Source organism: Sus scrofa, chromosome 4 (genome assembly GCF_054392235.1).
Source record: "Sus scrofa isolate SSC_HxYL_T2T_F1_AM1 chromosome 4, Sscrofa_HxYL_maternal_Yorkshire_Landrace_v2.0, whole genome shotgun sequence".
Classification (NCBI taxonomy): Eukaryota; Metazoa; Chordata; class Mammalia; order Artiodactyla; family Suidae; genus Sus; species Sus scrofa.
The window spans coordinates 117,187,427-117,207,367 of record NC_139386.1 but is presented as its reverse complement, the minus strand read 5'-3'; the positions used below and the strand labels follow the sequence as shown (position 1 = coordinate 117,207,367).

Genomic DNA, 19,941 nt, shown 5'->3' with positions numbered 1-19,941 from the left:
TATGGAGGTTCCCAGGCTAGGGGTCGAATCGGAGCTGTAGCCCCCGGCCTACGCCAGAGCCACAGCAACGCGGGATCCGAGCCGCGTCTGCAACCTACACCACAGCTCACGGCAACGCCGGATCCTTAACCCACTGAGCAAGGGCAGGGACCGAACCCGCAACCTCATGGTTCCTAGTCGGATTCGTTAACCACTGCGCCACGACGGGAACTCCTGGAATCCATTTCTATGGAATTTCTAACCCCAGCTCTCCTGCCCCTGCCCTTCTGAGTCTCCCTGCCCCCCCCAAAAAAAATACACTAAGCCATCATCTTGATTAATTTTTGCTTTTCTGACTCTTTGTCATGAGGGCAGAGATACATATGTACAAACTCACAGATTTTTCTCTAAGAATTGTAGGAGTGACACACATGCACACACTCACATTAAGACTGGGCTGGAACAGTTTGGGTTTTGTTATTTAATCCTGTACTAAAGCTGTTTTTCCTGCTAACCGATAGGTCAATAATTTCTAATTTGCATAAAATGAAGAAGGGAGAGGGAAAAAAGGAGCTGTGATTCTTCAAAAGGTCAACAAATCACCAGCGGTCTCTATGAGCTTTCCAATGTCCCGCTGCCTACGTGAGTGGTCAAGCCTGACACTCTGATCAGAAAGGTTGGGGGAGGAGCATGGACCCGGGAGGATGTGGCCGTCTCACACTCTCCATGCTGTCCTGGGTCTGTTTCTCTCCAATTGAGCGGAGGATAATTCCCTCTGCAGCAGGCAGCAGAGCAGTGTTTGTTCCAGGAGCTTCCCATCAGGCCCTTCGCCCCCATAGCTTAGCTCATAGAGAGCATAAGGAAGCCAAGATTGAAAATCAAGCCGTCTAGCAAGCCCCAAAGCAAGCATTTGCAGGAAACACATGACATTTGGACCTCTGACAACCAGGTGGAAAGAGGAAGACGAATGCAACTCCAAAGAGCATGAGCTGGCACCTCACGGCAGCCAGTTTGGGGACCCAAGTTTTCTCCAAACCTGCAGGCTCACAGGACTTATCCTGATGTCAACAAAATAGGATGAGAGAAGACCATAAAAAGGAGCAGGTAAGCGTGATGGTTGCTGGGGCTTAAGAAAGAAGATCATCATAACACTGGAAACAATATATTCTTTCAAAGACCTCAAGGAACTTGATTACATGGCCAGTAATCTTACACTCACATTAGGAAGATCGTAGCCAATTCAGTGAGACAATCAGCAACTACCTTAAGATCAATGAGTTCTTGGGAGTTTTTAAGAAGAGATTAAAAAACCATTCTTAATACACGTTTAAAATATAAGACTCTGAGGCCCACTGAAATGCAGGCTGCTGTGGGACGAGCTGCCAGCCATCCCTGTGGTGCTGGCACAATGCCGTCCTCCTGAAAGGTCTTAGAGGGCATGGCAGGGTGCCTCTGGGAGTCAAGGCAGTGAGTAAGAACCTCTGCTCTAGAAGAACCACTGCCTGGGTTCAAATCCAAAGACTGCTGCTTACTAGGGCTCCAATCCTTGGCAAGTTACTTAGCTTTTCAAGGCTCAGTTTTCCCATTTGTAAATTGTGGTGATACTAGTGACAACCTCATAACGTGGTGTCACATGAGAGAGTGTGGGTAACAGGGTTGGTGGAGAAACGTGCACTCAGTGAGCTCCTGTGGACTGACAGGTGTCTCATGAGAGGCAGCATCTTCCCTAAAAACTAAATGCTCAGTGCAGCTTTGGCCTCTTCCATCAGAAAAGAGATGCTTACTGAGGACCCACTAGAGACACTAGACATGGTGTGAAGTGCTAGGAAGAGAGCCATGAACAAGGTAAAGCCCCCTGACTTCAGGAACTTGACCTTCTGATGAGGAGATGGACAATAAATGGAACAAACCAAAGCACTAAAGGAAGGAAAATTCGGGCAGAGGCAAGTGCCATAAAAACACGGAGCAAAGTAAGGGTAGTGGCAGTTTTAGGTGGGGTGGTCAGGAAGGCTTCACTGGCAGAAACATCTGAGCAGACTTGAACGGTGAGGGGCCAACCACCCGGGCAGGTTGAACAGCAAGTGTAAAAGTTCTAGAGCAAAAACAAGCTCCATGGGCTGGGGTTTTAGGATGGATAACTGATGAATTTCTACAGGATCTGAATCTCGCCTGGACCATCATCTAAGTCTCATTCTAATTCTTTGCAAACATACCTGATCTTGGCATCAGCTCCTTGAGGGCTGAGGATCATGTTTTATTTTTATTTGTCATCTACACGAGTTGATCAGTCAGCAGAAGATAATCAGCTACAAGACCTTTAGCCTCTCCTGACTATTAAATAATAAAGCCCCAAAGGATTCTCTGTCCAGAATCAACACCACCCTGAATCACTCCAACCCACACTAATCTCGCCCGCCCTTGAACTTGCAGAGCACGCGCTAGTCCTCCTCTAAGTCCAGTGGTAGGTTCTACTTCTGTCTTTAACTCCTCCTTATGTGTCTGATTCTGGGTTTATCAACTACCTCGACTATGCCTCTGAGAAACTTCCAAATGTGACTTCATTGCCTCTGTTTCTTTACGCTCCTTAGAGACGCGCACAATGCAGGATACACGACAGGAACTGAAAGGCAGTCGACACATATTTTCTTGTGAAGCTCTCCATCATGAGTTTGAGGTTAAGTCTTACAGGTCCTAATTACCAAGCCAAGCTTACTTTTCCCCTTGGGCGAGCTATTTTAACAACCGTGGTTAAAATCCACAAGGGATGCAAAAATTAGCAGTGGTATATTTTGCTGAAAACACTCCACATACTCTATTAAATCAGGCAGGCCTTTGTAGATGTCATCATCATTAACGCTTTCTTCTGTCGGGAAGGGCCTAGGAGGGAGGGAAAACAGAAAACAGAGTGAGTGAGCAACACCCAGGCTGGACATTCACCGCTCACGAAACGCAGAAGTTCAGTGGCTGCCAAAGCGGTCAGATCAGTCAGCATGGTTACCACGCCAGCCAGGACTTCTCCAAAAAGCCTGTGGCTGTGGCTGGGGCTGGGGCTGTGGCTGGGGCCCCCGGGAGGCTATGGTACCTGCCACCCCAAATCACCTGCAGCAACACCTCTGGTCACCGCAGTGATGTCAGCAGTTGTGGACGTGCTAAGGTGCCCGTGTGAACTCCCACCAGCTACACCAGCTGCAGGCTCACCTCAGTGCCCATGGCAGCTCCCCAGAGACCAAGCAGCCCCAGGGCCCTGAACTGGGGCACCGAATCTTCCTACTTAAGAAATCTGGCCTGTCAAATAATTGGGAAACGATCATCCTGGCCTAACTCGGTTCACTAGTATAGATGAGAATTACGAGATAAAAATGCCTTGCCTTTTGCATATGATCATCAACTCTGATATACTTTTCTTCTCAAACTATAAGCTTGTAAGTTGAATTTTTTTACTTTCATCTATTGGACAAATGAATCAAGCAGGCCCTCCGGGAGAGTACAGTGTTGCCTTTAGATAACCCAGACAAAGAAAGTCACTTCAGGAGTTTCTGTTGTGGCTCAGTGGGTTAGGAACATGACATAGTGTCAGTGAAGATAGGGGTTCGATTCCTGGCCTTGCTCAGCGGGTTAAGGGGCCCATGTTGCTGTGGCTGTGGCGCTGGCTGCCGCAGCTCTGATTCAACCCCTAGCCTGGGAACTTCCATATGCCACAGGTGCAGCCCTAAAAAGAAAAAAAGAAAAAAAAAGAAAGAAAAAGAAAATCACTTCGGTTTATCCCCTAATTCCTGGCATTAGTGTCCTTGTTTGCCTCATGCTATAAACTTTATTCATAACCTCAACAGTGCCTTAAATTTACATCTAACAAAAATCACAGTAATTACACTATAGTTCCAAAAGTTTTTCCCTTCATTTACTTGCAGCCAACATGGCATATGTTTCATAAAAAAAACAAGAGGATACATCAACATAACAAATGAGCACTAAATAATTATAGTTAGTATGTTGAAAATATTTTCACATTGGTTTATGGATTAACTTAATCCTTAAGACATCTGAAGAACCTACATCTTTTCAAATATATTAAAATGTGTGAAAAATGCTACTTTCAAAATCCTTTTTTTTTTTTTTGGCTGCAGCATGGCATGCAGAAGAGAAGTTTCCAGGTCAGTGATCAAACCCGAGCCACAGCAGTGCCAATGCCAGATCCTTAACCCACTAAGCTACCAGGAAAGTCCTCAAACTCTTTTTTATAAATAAGTTTTGACACATTTTTTTTATGCTCTTACATACAAGTCCACTGTAGAAAAGAAATGAAAATACAAATATGAATAATTAAAAAGGGGAAAAAACCCTCTTTTAATGTATATCCTTTTAGAATTAATATATAAAAACTAAAAAAAAAATAGAATCATGCTATTTCAAAATCTTATATTTTTGCATATAACAGAAAATAGATGTTGACATGGAAAGAGAATCATTTCTTCCATAAGAGAAGATTACAAGGTATAGACCATCTATCCAGCCTTTAGACTACTTCTGTCAAAAGCTGCCAAAATCAGGGCCCATTTCCAAGGGTCTGGTGTGTGTGTGGGGGGGGTTCCTCCTTAAGTTCACTGTGCCCTGCACCAGGGACTGGGCTGCCCGGGCCACTCCTGATCGGACCTGAAGGATTCTCTCTTAGAATCTGAACATGAACAAGTCATAGACAAACAGAAGCAACAGAAGAGGCCCAGGGTCACAGAGCCTCATAACGCTCGAGACTGAATTACACAGCCCTGAGGAAACCAGGTCAAAGAGATCCATTCCATTCCCACGTCCGGGAGCGAATGAGACTGTTTTTCTGTGCTTCTAACGTGACGAATAATACAACTTTCTGATTAACCTAACTTGATATGCAGTATTTTAAACAGAAAAGGCCCAACACAACATATGCCTTTCCATTTCCATGGTAACTGACTGCATAATGCCTCGCTGCATGGAGAAGGTATAATTTAACCAATTTACAGTTGACCCTTGAACAACAGGGTTTGAACTGCACGGCGCCACTTACAAATTTTTTTTTCAATAGTAAATACGACAATACTACACAATCCACAGTTGGTTGGAGCCACGGATGCAGAGGAACCAAGGATGCAGAGGGCCAGCAGCTCTGTCGTACTCGAATTTTCCACCGTGTGGAGGGGTGATGCCCCAACCCCATGGCTGTTCAAGAGCCAACGGTACTTCCCAGTTTTTCGTTTAGCCCCAGACCTTCCACATACATGCTTGTATTGCTATGGATGACTGGCTCTACATGAACTAACATCTTTGGCAGTGTTTCTTTAATTAGGCGTTTCTGTTTGTTTTGATGAATCCCATGTATAGAAATGTTAGAGGACACTAAAAAAAAAAAAAAAAAAAGAAAAAAGAAAAAGAACCATTTCCATGACAGTCACCACTGAATGGAGAACGACGATCAGCCAATGCGTCTTACTCAATTCTGTAAGTTCTAATTTGCTCAATCCGTCTCGAATACGTATTGGGCACTTATAAACGAGGCACTTGGCATGCATGAGATGTGGTCCCCTGTGCAAAGGACTTGGCAAAGTTCTTCACAATAGTAACCATTCGATACGTAATCATTTCACCGAACTGACCAGGACACCCGAACCACAGAGCAACGAGCGTACCTGATTCCCGTGGCCAACGCTATCGGTGTGCGGGAAAGTCGTGATAATGTTTCTATCACCTGAAAAAAAGAGGAAAGGGTTAATTGGATATGTATTTCACAAAGGAAAACATTTTTCTAAAATAGGAGGTTTACGATCTCATATTACCAACGGCGGCAGAAATGCAATGTTGCAAATGCCGCTAAGCGCAGAATAGGAAGAGCGCTGGGAAGTGTAAACACCTGCCTGATAATTGGGTCCCTTTCTCTCACTTCATGGCTCTAAGCAAACTGCTACACTGGCTGGCAATTTCTTTAACAGTAAAAAGCAAGGAGTTAGGGCAATCCTAAAAGGCCATCATGTCTCCATGTCTACATAATCTGAAAGGCCCTGTTAAGTCTGTGCTGTCCAAAGTAATAACCACTAGCCACACAGAGGCTATTTAAACTTAAATTAATTAAAAATCTGAAAAAAAAAATTAAGTTCCTGCTTTCCCACTGTGGCTCCGCGGTGATCATGAGGATGCGAGTTTGACCCCTGGCTTCACTCGGTGGCTTAAGACCTGGCGTTCCCGAATGAGCTATGGTGTAGGCTGCAGATGGGGCTCAGAGCTGGCGTGGCTGTGGCTGTGGAGGCGGCCTGAAGCTGCTGCTCTGATTTGACCCCTAGCCCAGGAACTTCCCTATGCTGCAGGTGCGGCCCTAAAAAGAAAAGAAAACAAAACATTAAGTTTCTTAGTCGTACTTGCCACACTGCAGGTGCTCAGCGGCCCATGCGGCGAGTAGCCAGTGCACTGGACCACATGGAGAGCAGACACCGCCACCGTCATGGAAGGATCTACTGGACAGCACTGCAATGTAGTGAAGTGATTTTAAGGGTGGGCTCTCAAGTCAGACCATGTGAGTTCTGCTCCTAACTTTATCATTTATGAGCCATATAACCTCAGGCAAACCCCTTCTTTGGGTTTTAGTTTTTTCGTCTGGATACTGCCTATAATAACGTTGGATTAGTCATACTCACTAGATTATTATAACACGTTAAAAGACAATACACGTAAAGTATTTAAATGGTAGCTACTCTTTATAACCGCCAACCTTACGAAAATACATTTTCTGGGTATTTTCAGAAAAAGAAACTTCCTAAATTACCGTAGATAATCTGTATCTGTTTCAAAACCTCTTCATGAAGATTCCCATACCTAACGCCCACGTGCCCTGCTGGACCTTCGGCATCAGTGCCCCGTAACTCTACCCTTCCTTCCACACGTAGACCTCACACCATCTCTTTCCAAGTCCTGGGTGAGGAAGTCAATGAGCTAAAATGTATTTTTCTCACGCAACTCGTTGCTATGATAATAGATATAAGTTGTCCTAATTAAAGAAAATGGAAAGAGGTTCTACTACAAGGCCTATTCAAAATGAGAAGAAAAAAAAGCAAAGAAAAGGAAAAAAAAGGTAAACATCTCTCTCTGGGTTAAGGTAATCTTTGAATTCCTTAGTTCAAAGACGGAACCGCCAAGGTTCCGGGGCTGTGCAGGGGGTCTCACTCGGTGATTACCCACACATATGCTTATTTATCACCTACTGGAGGAGGCAGCTTATCACTGGGGTGACAGACTCCGAGCTCTGAGGTAAGGACACCTGGCTGAGCGAGGCCACCCCTTACCGGCCTTATGGATGGTAACAACCACTCACCTGCCTCTCGGAGTTACTGGGAAAAGTAAATGCGATAACGCCCATCAACAAATGCTTAACTCAATAGACGTGAACTTTAAAAAAGAATCCCATCGCAGTAGAGTTGATTTACCATGTTGGGCTAATTTATGCTGCACAGCAAGGTGATTCAGCCACACATACACACACATCCGTTCCCATAGAGGTCGTCACAGAACACTCTGTAGATTTCTGTGTGCTACACAGCAGGTTCCTGTGGATCACCCATCCCATACACAAAAGTGTGCATGTGTCAGTGCCAGCCTCCCCCCCCCCAGTACTTCCCTCTCCCCTCCACCCTTCCCCGTTGGAAAGCATAAATTTGTTTTCAAAGTCTGCGAGTACGTTTCTGTTTTGTAAATAAGTTCATTTGTATCATTTTTTCACTTCTTTATCCATTCCTCTGTTGATGGACATAATAAATGTAAACTTTTATTAGCATATAAAATACAATGATTATATACAAATGAAATTTAATTGGAAGCCTTCATGCAACTTCTTCCTGGTTTAATCTTGTTGAAGAGCGAGAAACCACCACCAAGATAACACCTGATATCAATTCATTTCCATAATAAAGACAGCACATCTTTAGTGAGTGTGTAAATTCAGGAGATGATGTATGAACAAATACTAAATTTATCAAAATAAACTGATTCAGGATAAAAATAATCATTTGCTAAAGTTCTGAAAATATGCATTATTGAGTGAAGAGTCCAGCTACTGGAGGACTCCAGAATAATCTGTGGAGTAATATTTGGGCTCATGAATTAACCGCATTGTTGAATTTTAGTATGAGCCTTGTCCTGACTTGGCACTGTTTTAAAGTTACAGGGTGGAGTCAGCCTCTAATTTTTTTTTTTCACTGTGGTCCCAGCAGTGTCACTATTTATAAAAAGATAAATAGCAGCAGTATTAGCATGGCTACACATGTGCTGTTGCTCTCATTTACTTTAACACAAATACTAAAACACCAGAACTATTCACAAGCTGTGCCCTCCCCACAAGACTCTTATGTAGTTTGATTTTTTCATATAACTGCCCACCAGAGGGAGCCAGATGACAGTATATTCGCTTCTGCAATGCGTGTACCGTACAAACATTTCTGAAAATAAACAAGCTGAAACCATCGCCTCTTATTAACTCAAAGGGATTACTGATTACTACTCTATGATAGAAAAATACCATAAAAATATAAATCAGTGGAAGAGACGGGAGGATAGTATGTAGTATGTCCTAAAGTGAATCTCTCAGGTCTATCGCTCAGGGTTATTTCTATCTTACGGTACATCAAGTCCATCCATTAACTCCAAGTTTAGCCAAAGCAAATAAAGGCTGTTTGGTCAATGCAGCATTTTTAGAACAGTGTGTATTCTATTAAGGTAGAGTGCATCCGGATTTGAAATAGACAAGTACACAAATTAATGCCAGATTCTTAAGTCCTCTGTGTGGAGACCAATCTACTGTTAGAAATATCCATCAGGAATATTTATAAAAGGAAATATCCCCAAGGGCAGTAAAAAAAAAAAAAAAAAAAAAAAAGAAGAAGAAGAAAAGACTATTTGCCTTGAAATGCCTTAATTTCGAAAATTTCACCTCAAATAATATGGAATACGGACATTTACTCTCAGAAAGAGGAGCAGCGAGTTAGATTATTTGCAAAGTAACAGGCTGACAATCAACTACTAAATCCCCAGCAGGGATTTTTCCTTCTCTACATCATCATCCATCCTTTGTTTGATAAGAAGAGTGGCATCTGTAAGAAAAAAATTCCAGATAACAATGCCTAAGAGTTGCCGTGGGAGGAAGGGGGGTGGCATGGGCAGGCAGGCTGCTTTATGAGCGTGAGATCCCAGAATCTGTGAGGGATCAAGGGGCAAGTTGAAGAAAGACAGCGGGGTCAAACCTGCCTTTTTAGAAGATCTCAGCAAAGTGCAGGAGAGACTAGGGTAGGAGGAGGTGGCATACAGACAGGGGCCAGGAGAGCCACTAGGAGAGGTTTCTCCATTATCCAGGGAAGAAGTGAGAGGTCTGAACCAAGCAGCAGCAGAGCTAGAGAAGAGGTGGACAGATGCGAAGTATTTCTCAGTAGCTGATGCACCGGGGAGGCTGAGGGAGGAGAAAGAGCTCAGGATGACCTGGGCAGCTATTAACATCGTGAAGGGCCAACTCCACTGCCGCCACCTGGAAAGCTCCAGAATGCTGAGAGCAGGAAGCTCTTGTTCTCTGTTCCCTGCATGTGCCTGACCATGTACATCATGAGCTTGGCCAGGCTGGTCCCCATCCAGACCTTCTCTCACCTTCTCCCACCTCCAGTCTGGGTTCTTTGTGTCCCCACAGGACTCTGGACATAACTCTGACCTAGCATCTATCACCTATTTTTAGAAATGTATTTGCTGTCTAAAATATTTGGAAAGGCCCCAAGTTTTGTCAATTGAAACAAAATAGTAACACATAAAAGTCGTCTGTCCACACCTGTCTCCCCATCTGCCTATACAGGAGCTAAGAATCTGGTTATGACTCTTGCAGAAAATTTTTTTTTTCCTTTTCCTTTACAATTATTATTTTAGGTAATGTGTCTCTGTTATACAGACTTTTTGTCAACATAGTTTTGTCAGTTAACAATATATCACAAATATTATGTCAACACATACAGATCTCCTTTTTAATGCTATTCCAGTGTCTGTGGATAACATAACAATTTAACCATCCCCCTGAGAGTGAGCTTTCTCTGTATCTGCTGCAATACTGTTGTAATCACCATCCTTACCAAACATCTTTTCAATTGTGTGCAGGTATTTCTACAGGCAGGATTCCTACATGGGATAGCTAGGGCAAACAGTACAACCAGGAGTTCCCGTCATGGCTCAGCGACAGCGAATCTGACTAGCATCTGCGAGGACGCAGGTTCGATCCCTGGCCTTGCTCAGTGGGTTAAGGATCCAGTGTTGCTGTGGTTGTGGTGTAGGCCAGCAGCTACAGCTCCAATTTGACCCCTAGCCTGAGAACCTCCATATGCCACGGGTACAGCTCTAAAAAGACAAAGAAAAAAAAATTTTAAGTTCCCACATAAACTGGAGTTCCCATCATGGCTCAGCGGGAATGAATCTTGACTAGTATCCATGAGGATGCAGGTTCCATCCCTGGCCTCGCTCAGGGGGTTAACGATCTGGCATTGCCGTGAGCTGTGGTGTAGTTGTGGACACAGCTTGGATCCTGTGTTGCTGTGGCTGTGGTGTAGGCCAGTGGCTAGAGCTCTGATTCGACCCCTAGCCTGGGAACCTCCATATGCTGCGAGTGCTTCCCCCCCAAAAAAAGAAACAGCACAACCACTGCTCTTCAAAAAATCTGCACAAATTCATATAACCTCTGAAGGGTGTCTAAGAACACAATGAGGCACGCTAATGACATGTTTATCTGTCTTTACCAGCTAACAGTGGAAAATAACTTAGAGCAGGGAAATTGCTCCTTCGCTTGTCTATTCCATCACCGAGCTCACAGCCAAGCTCCTAACAACCACTTAACACAAAAATATCTGGTTGCTCAAACAAATGAATGACTACTACTTACCTTACAAAACTGTTGTAAGGATAAGGGATAATATGTGTAAAGACACAAAGAGCTTGGCCTGCTACAAGTGAGGAATGAATGAATGAATAATTAAAGAAGAAGCCCATTATGAAAATCAAATATTAAGTATGAGCAAGAGTTGCTTATCTCCTCAAATCTAGGGACAACATACATAGGGGCACCCCCTCCATCCTATCAACCATTAAAAATTTCCCAAATGATGATTATTTCATTTGAGTACTTTATTTTTTCCATCTCCATTAGTTTAGAAGCCATGAAATGACGGAGTTCCCACTGTGGCGCCACAGGTTACGAATCCAACTGCAGTGCCTGGGGTCGCTGAGAAGACTCGGGTTTGATCCCCCGCCCTGTGCAGTGGGTTAAAAGATCCAGCAACACAGCTGAGGCTCGGATTCTATCCCTGGCCCTGTAACTTCCACATGCAGCAGGTGCAGCCATTTAAAAAGAAAAAGAAAAAAAAAAAAGAAAAAGCAATGAAAACAGTTTGCAAAAACAGAATGGCAACCATGTACACTAATAAAGCTACCCATTTTAACCATTCTCTTCTTGAGACCTTCTGGCTAATTCTCACCCTCTGCTTATCTAGCACCTTAGTGCTGATGACACTGTAATCGGAGAAAAACAAGTCATCCGTGCAGAAGCAGTTTGTTGGAACTCCCCCCATGGTCCCCGAGGGAAGGAAGCCAGGGCCATGGAGAAGAACTACAGGGAGCTGTGGGGACCAGCTCACAGGTCTGCCAAGCTGCACTAATTAATTATGGGTTGATCTCCTTGGGCTCTCTGGTCTGAAGTTTTATCTCTTAACCCTCTCCCAGACCCAGTGGGAAGGCTATTAAGATTCCTGAACAGGGAGCTAGATTCAACAGGAGTTCCTGGGCCATTGGGTGGCTGCAGGCTTGAGCGCAAGCACCAGACAAGCTTAGCAGTTCAGGGGTGTCTGCAGCATCGCAGCCCCACGGCAGCCAGTTACCAGCTGGCAGCTGGATCTGGGGCCAGGATGGTCTGTTGTGGTCCCTGCAGGCTTGGAGCGAGTGCCCTAGGGCCACGGAGGAGAAAGTCAGGCCTCAGGACATACCTTGGAGTGTGAGCCTGGTGTGCTGGGCTGAGTCAGTCAGACAGGATGGGCCTGCGGACTAGATCAGATGTAAACAGAGGCAGGCCACTCCTCTGAGTGTATTACTCAGGTACCCAATTCTCTGACAATGAAGTCTAACTTCAAACCCATCTAGATGGGATGTTTCAGACTAACAATATATCTCACCTTAACTCTCCAAGGAAATCAACAGAGCCCATTATCTTAATTTTCTTGGCAATTCTAACCTCACACAGTAAATTACCCCATGAGGATACACTACAGCTTAGTGTCATTTCTAGCAACATGTTTAGGTCTTTCCTAAAATACCTAGCTGTTGCTTTCAATACTGTAGAATGCTGTTGAAAACCATCTCTAGCCCTTCTTCTATGGGTAAAGCAAAGCACTACAACCAGGTAAGATGAACAAAAGATTTCTGTATCAAAAAGATGATGAACTATGGGAAATAAACTTTCCATTGTTCAAAAGAGTAGAGTATCTCTATGGGTTTAAGCGGGTCCCAACTGCAGTTTGTGCAGGCCTTGAAACTGATCATAAATGTAAGAATTATTCTATCTGCGCTATTTTGAAACTTCAAAAGTAAAGCTCTATAGAGAAAAAGAACCTCTATTTGGGAGGGTCATAGCCTAGACTGGCTAAGAGTGCAAGCTTAAGCCTCAGATTTCCTGGGTTCAAATCCTAGCTCCACCTCTCCCTGGCTGGGTGACCATGGAACAAAGTCCCATACTTTTGCTGCTGTGTCCTAAAGCCACTGCTGCCACCATCATCATTGGTAAAGTAAGATCTGGTCTTTGAAAAGCATTTTAGAAAATAAAAATGTGATGTCCACCTCAAGGTATCACAGGATACAGAAGAAAGCTTTCCATCAGCTGGGAATGTATGTAATAAATTAGGTTATATATTTGAGTATATGATGGCCAGTGTTTGTTAATAGCTACGATAGTTGCTAAGCTTGTCTAATTATAACATGTTTTTTAAAAAATGAGGACAGTAAGTGGTAAACATTCTTATTTAGTATTCATTTTCTGCTTCTATGTCATTAATGTTTAATCGAAATAAAAATATACACTGTTAAACAAAAGTATTTCTTAGAGCCTCAAAAAACTTGCATTTGACCCTGCTAAGGTGAATTTTAGTAAAAAGGAACAAATGTTCCATGCCTAGACAGCTCATTAAGATAACACTAATAAGAACCAGAATAACACAGTTCACGTAGAATTAAAAGATCTTGGGAATTCTGCTGTGGCACAGCGGAAACGGATCTGGCCAGAATCCATGAGGATGCGGGGTTTGATCCCTGGCCTCGCTCAGTGGGTTGGGGATCTGGCATTGCCATGAGCTGTAGTGCAGGTTGCGGACGTGGCTCGGACCTGCTGTGTCTGTGCCGGCAGTGGTAGTTCTGATTTGACCTCTAGCCTGGGAACGTCCATATGCCACAGGTGCGGCCCTAAAAAGCAAAAAAAAAAAAAAAAAAAAAATCTTTATGAAGTGACAGTACAAGGAGTGGGCTCAGAGAAGCCTCAGCACACGTCTCCCCACAATCTCCATCACTTTCACACCTCATTGTCTCAAATAAATACAAAAACCTAGTAACTAGAGTGTGTTGTCACTTGATCACCATTTCAGGACAAGTCCTTTAGTTCATTCCCCACCCACAAAATACAGCAATCCCTCCCAACTCCATCCTATACAGAAATTCTAAGGCCATCACATTTTATTCAGTGATTCTTAATTACACACCTCTTTGAGAGTATGAGGAAAGCTCTTGGCCCTTCCCTCAGGGGGAAAAAAAACTGTATACACACACACACACACACACACACACACGAACACAAGAATACCCAATTCTGCACTTCATCTCAAGAAATCTAGGGACCTCTTGAAAACCATCATGGATTTTCTAGATTCTCATTCAATTTCCTCCTTTGCCTATAAGAAAACCAAGGCCCAGAAAAATTAGCCTGTCCAAGGACAAAGAACCACGAGCAGCAGAACCGGCACCAGAACCCAGGTCCCTTCTTCTCTGCCCAGGTTACTGCTCTTCGCAGTTCACCATCCCGTCTAAGAACCTCCTGCGTTTACTCGGAGAACATCTACCGCACCCTCCCCAGGGGCTCCAGACACCTGACAGACTCCGTACCTGGAGGCTAACGGAATGGAGATTATACAATTCCCTCTCGCCCAAACCCCACCGTCTAGGGGGAAGAACCCCGGGGACAGGACGGTAAGCGAAAACACAGACCCAGGATTACAAAGCACATCCGCAGCGCAGAGGAGCGAGCGAGGCCAGCCTTCCCCCTCAGCCTGAAGGACAAGGCAAGGAAGGCTCCAAAGACGCTACAGAAAAGGGCACGCTGGGAGGCATCTTGAAGGGCACCAGGGAACTTCCCAGCCTGCCCGCAGGGTAGAGGCTGCCGGTGGGTGAGACTCCGCCCCCGGCCCCGCCCCCTGCCTCAAGACGCTCCAATGAGAAGGCTTGCAGACTCCGAGCCCTCCGCTGGCCCCTTGCTCTCTCACAAGCTCTTTGTAGTTGCCATTTCCTGAGTGCTATTTTCCTTATTTGGTTGAACAGTGCATCATTTCAGGTTCTGAGAGCCAAGATCATTCAGCACATCTCTTCGTGAACCAAGCAGATCTGCATCTGTCTCAGGAGGCGTCTCCACACGGATGCGGGCTTGCTGTCTCGGCAGTGGCCACCTCCGCACCCTGCCGCGGAGGACCCCTAAGAGAGCAGCCCTCCCGAACCTGTCCACAATGCCACTCCTCTCCCTCACCTGCCCAGGCATCCAGGGAACTTTCGAGACTGGTACTTCTTGACACTCCATCCCATCAATGCACCCTTTTAAATTTCTCTCGGGTCCAACTTCTCCTCCCGTCCTTCTGCCTTAGTCCGGGCCCACTCTCTCTTTTGAGTCAGTTATCCGAACAGCCTTCTCGTTTGTCTCCATGCCTTCAGTTTTACTCCCTTCAAATCCACCTTCCACTTGGCTACCACCGAGGGTGTATGACATTTCAGAACGGTCAGTCTGAGGGCCCCACCATCACCTCCAGGGCCCCCTTATAATTCTTAAATGTAGCCCTCCTGCAAAGACCAAGGCAGCACATTCAGGAGCCTTCACGTGATGGGATCTGCTCCCCGTCCCCTTCCAGCCTCACTGTGCCTTCTCTCCCCACGTTTCTCCTGTCTGGCCCTCCCCAATCACCTTGTCTACTGTGCTCCAGAAAGATTCCAGAACCGCACATATAAATTCTAGCAGATCGTAAAATTCACTTCACTACAATCCACAGAGAAGGCCTCAAAACAAATGCTTTCAGACTAAAGAGCAGACAGAAAAAGGCAAACTGGTACCAGCAATGCCAATTTTCTCACACCAACTAAAAAGGAGTTCGAATTTTCTTACACACTGTTCTACGCATCCCCCAGGTCCAATGACCAATGTGGCTGAAACCTGAAAACCATCAGTGCAGAGTCAGCTGTCTATAAGGGCACCTCTCCAGTGAGAATTCAAGACAAGCATCAACATGGTTTCTCCAAATTACACCGATCTGGTGGGATGTATTGAACTGAGGGTGCAAATCATAAAGAACTCAGTTATGTGTACACAACAATAAAAGAAAACAGTTTTGAAAACATAATCATAGTCGCAAATCATCCCCTAACTTTATGCAGAGAGTACAGACACAATCTACAAAGATTATGAGGCAATTTTAATATGTTCCATACCAAGAAAGGGAATTTAACTGTGAACCCCAGAGGTAAACACTGATTACTCAGTGTACAAGTATAGTAACAACGCTGGAGGTTGTGGCATTACCAGCTCACTGCGACCCCGCTGTGGCTTTCACACAACTCACTTTAAACAGACACATCCTATGTGTTACGTGTCAGGCTTGTTACGTGTCAGGAGAGCTTGTTTATGTGATCAGAAATAGACCGGGAGAGTTCTATGTGACTTCAGGGACTTGGAAACTATAATGAATTTTCAAAGCTGCCCACAAATCATTGAGCTGGGTCAATGTTAACATATTTTCCAAACCTAGCTCACTTTCAAAGTCATGCAAAGATCTCTGCTTCCTGCATGCGGCCCACATGACTATTCCCCCTTAAAAGATGAAAGTGTGTGGAGGGCAGAACAAAGAGGCAATGCCAGGATGGCAGACCCAACGGAGGATGGAGGCGTAGACCATGCCCTTTCTTGCCAGCCTGGAGATGCCCGACCTTTAGTCCCAGCCCTAGCATTGCTCACAGAGCAGAAGTGCCCGAGAAGTTATGCTCTATTTCAAATCACCTAACAGAAACTGTACCTTGGCCTACAGCACTAGGAAAACAAAGCCCTTAAAATGGCTCTTCGTTCTGGCTGGTTGGGGAACCACTGGTCATTTCATACTGCTTGGACGTGTTCTTCTTCATATGCACTTGAACAATGAAAAAGCAGGTAAAAAATTCCTTTAAGTAAGAAACAGAGTTTCTAGACCAGAACTGACCAATAGGAATATATGAACCACACACACAATTTTAAAATTCTCAGAAGCTACATTAGGAAAAAAAAAGACACAGAAAGGTGAAATTAATTTTAATCGTATCGTTTCTTTCATTCTAAATCTTCAAAGGCTGGTGTGTATCTTACAGGCACAGCACATCTAAATTCAGACTAAGCATGTTTGAGTGCTCAAGACACATATGTGATTAATGACTACAGAGGAGAGGGCACAAGACCAGACAACCCTTCTGAGTGCTCAGAGCATAGCAGGAAGGGACACAAATCCACAGTGAAGAGAAGATTGGGCCAAAAACCTTTCATTTTACAAATGCAGGTGGTGGCTAAGAGGAGCATGGCCCCCAAGGCTCCCCGGCTCAATGTCATTGAAACAGAACCAGAGTTCCCACTGTGCCTCCACCACAGCCACAGCAACACCATTATCTGAGCCGTGTCTGTGACCTACACCACTGCTCATGGCAACGCTGGATTCTTAACCCACGCAGCGAGGCCAGGGATCGAACCTGCATCCTTATGGATACAAGTCAGGTTCGTTACCACTGAGCCATGATGGGAATTCCCACTCCAGCACTTTCCACACAAAAGTGTTGATGTTTTTAGTGTGTGCTATAGCCTGAATGTTTGCATGCCCTCAAAATTAATAGTTTGAAACCTAACCCCCATGTGATGGTACTAGGCCACAGGGTCTTGGGGAGGTGATTGGCTCAGGAGGGCGGAACCCTGATGAATGGGTCTAGGGCCCTTAGAAGAGACCCCAGAGAGCTCACAGGCCTCTTCCGCTGCAGGAAGACACAGTGCAAAGACGTCTGCGACCCAGGAAGCAGGGCTCACCAGGCACTGAATCTGCTGGTGCCTTGACCTTGGCCTCCCAGCCTCCAGACTGTGACAAATACATTTCTGTCATTCACAGCACCCTGTCTGGGCTATTTTGTCACAGCAGCCCAACGGACTGCAAAAAGGCCTGGCATGATTCCTTCTTTCTCTTTATTTCAAACTCTATTTCTTCGTGTTCTTTCTCCCAAATGGGGAAGGGATGCGTACATCCACCGATCACACTGGGACACGAATGGAACCCCAAATAAGTGTCTGCCTCCACCAGGGCTCCTCCCCGGGGACGTGGCTGCATTTATCAGACTAGAGGAGCTACGGTACAACTGCCCAGGCATCGCAGGGGCTGAGAGCCAGACTCCCGCAGGCCATGGAGGCCTTAGGCCTTCCCTGGATAGGCCATGGAGTTGGGCAAGGTGTGCCAGGAGGGCTCCAATTTGTTTCCTAGGATCACTGGGCTGGCTCTTCAACAGAGGAACCAGAGGAGAAACAGACTGCTGGAATGGAGACCAGAAGAGGGACAACTCAAAGTTCAGGTAACGAAGCACCCGGCCTGGCCCAGGGCACTGTGATGTAGAGAAGGGGACACGTGCAAGAGCATCTCAGAATCAATTCACGTAAAGGAAGAAGGCGACACCAGCGGGGTTCTCAGATGGCTAAGATCCATGGTTCTCAACACGGTCTCAAAGTCAGAAACACGTGGGGAGCTTTCCAAACACCTCTATCCAGACCTTACTTTCATCAATTATGACTCACACAGCATCAGGACATTTAAAAAGCTTCCCAGGTGATTTTAATATATAACCAGGGTTGAAAACCACTGGCTTAGATACTAGAACAGCTTTCTGAAGGCCTAAAGTCAAACAGAAACAGTAGGAGTTTTTTTCTCCCCCAGCCTTTTATTTGGCAAATAAGTATTGAGTGCTTAAGACAGTTAGGCACTAAGTACTTAGCTTTATTTGCGCTCATAAAACTTATGATATATGATATTCTAATTTTAATAAAACAGGGGTTAGAGGTGGAATGCTTCTGGGAACATGACAAGCCAATGGCTGAATCTAGATTCGAATCCAGTTCTGAGTACTCAGACCTGCCCAAAGCAGAGGATGCTGTGAGTACTTTTAGAGTTGGAACTTTAGCTGCCATTTGACTTGCAGTGTTCCTTAATTCTCAGGTATCTTGATCCCTAAGGAGGGTAACCACCTCTAAAGCTAAACTGTGCTCCATGTGCACCCCTGAACCCTCAGCTATGTCTAACACCAGGGAGAAAAAAACAAAGCATTGACACGCATCTGCTACCAAATTCATCGTCATACTGATGAAGCAAGTGTGAGGGACCTTCCTCTATTTTACCAGCATAGAAACTTGGACTGTGTTTTTACAGGAAACCTTTTTTTCAGGGTTGTAATACACTAAGTATTATGGAAATATAAATTCTATCTATTCATAGCTTAAAACAATTCCTTTACTAGTGTCGTTCAAATTCACATGAAAATATAAACAATTCCTACCAGTAACTTCCTGCATCGTTTTGTCCGACCAATCAACAGGAAACACGTCCTATTAAAGTAACCACCTATAAGAGTCCATGTAAATTACAAGTAACAAAGGTATCGATATTCACTAAACCAGGACTGCCTCATTATGCAGTCATGCTAACTGCTTTTGAAACTTTATTTGTATATGTTTAGTCTATAGCATTTGGGTACAAATTCATATACAACAAAATGCCCAAGAAAATGGATCTGGGCATAATTACATCTGACTTCCACATCTTATTTATCTTCAACTCCAGACACAGTGTTTCGCTGAGAAATAATTTATATGTAAAATCTTCTTGTACGGTGAAAGTGAATACAAGAGAAGCAATGAACACAACAGAACCCGCTGAGAAGCCAGAGCCCATTGGCTTATGTTCCTCCATCTGGTTGGTAATTAAGTAGACTGTAAGGAAACATAGCATCCTCATTTCTTTAAGGGTTATTTCTGTTTAGACGTGTGAATATTTATACAGATTTAAAGTTAACCTCACCCAAACAAAAATGACAGCAGTAAACAACTCAGTGTTATTCGATACCATACACATTTGTGAGCCCACATACACACCCATACACTCCCGTCCGTGCACTGAGCATGTTATGAAATACGCATGACAACCTTATGAAGACGAGAACGTCATCCTTTTCATTTTAGAGGCAGCTCAACTGAGGAAGGGAGAGGCACAAGAGGCCACAGCCGAGAGGCAGCGGGCAGTAAAGCCAGCACCTGCACACAGATGATCTGACCCAGAGAGCACGCTCGCCTAACCACTACACATGCTCTCTCCCCACATGAAAGCACTGATGCCACACGGTTTGGGAGCTACAAAGAGATGAAAGATATGGTCCTTGTGGTCCAGGCACAAGAGCCCTTACCCGGCGAAACCAAGCATACCCATGCCTGCTTCGATCCATAGGCTGGAAACTAAAACCATGAAAATCAAGACAGCTCGTGAGGACTGCTAGATAAAGCATAGAACCAGCTAGGGCTACTGGATTTCAAAGAGAAGGTGCCTGTGCTACAACTCACCACCCTTTTCATATTCGTCATAAAGTCTCACATTTGAA

The 19,941-nt window shown here is 44.8% G+C and overlaps 1 protein-coding gene across 10 annotated transcripts in view; it reads right to left on the bottom strand.

The window, feature by feature from the left end:
• Positions 1-19,941, bottom strand: part of VAV3 (vav guanine nucleotide exchange factor 3) — a 373,539-nt gene that overhangs the window by 203,418 nt on the left and 150,180 nt on the right. For 9 of the 10 annotated variants that reach the window (XR_014844590.1, XR_014844591.1, XM_085023765.1 and 6 more), the window contains exons 3-4: positions 5,637-5,695; positions 2,791-2,856 (exon numbers count right to left, since the gene is read on the bottom strand). Coding sequence is in view for 6 of the 10 variants with exons in the window: in XM_085023765.1 (XP_084879891.1) it covers positions 2,791-2,856; positions 5,637-5,695 (125 nt within the window). In the remaining 4 variants the exon portion in view is untranslated. Of the gene's footprint in view, positions 1-2,790; positions 2,857-5,636; positions 5,696-6,359; positions 7,090-19,941 lie in introns of those variants that run through there. The other variant, XM_085023769.1, reaches the window with a different exon arrangement.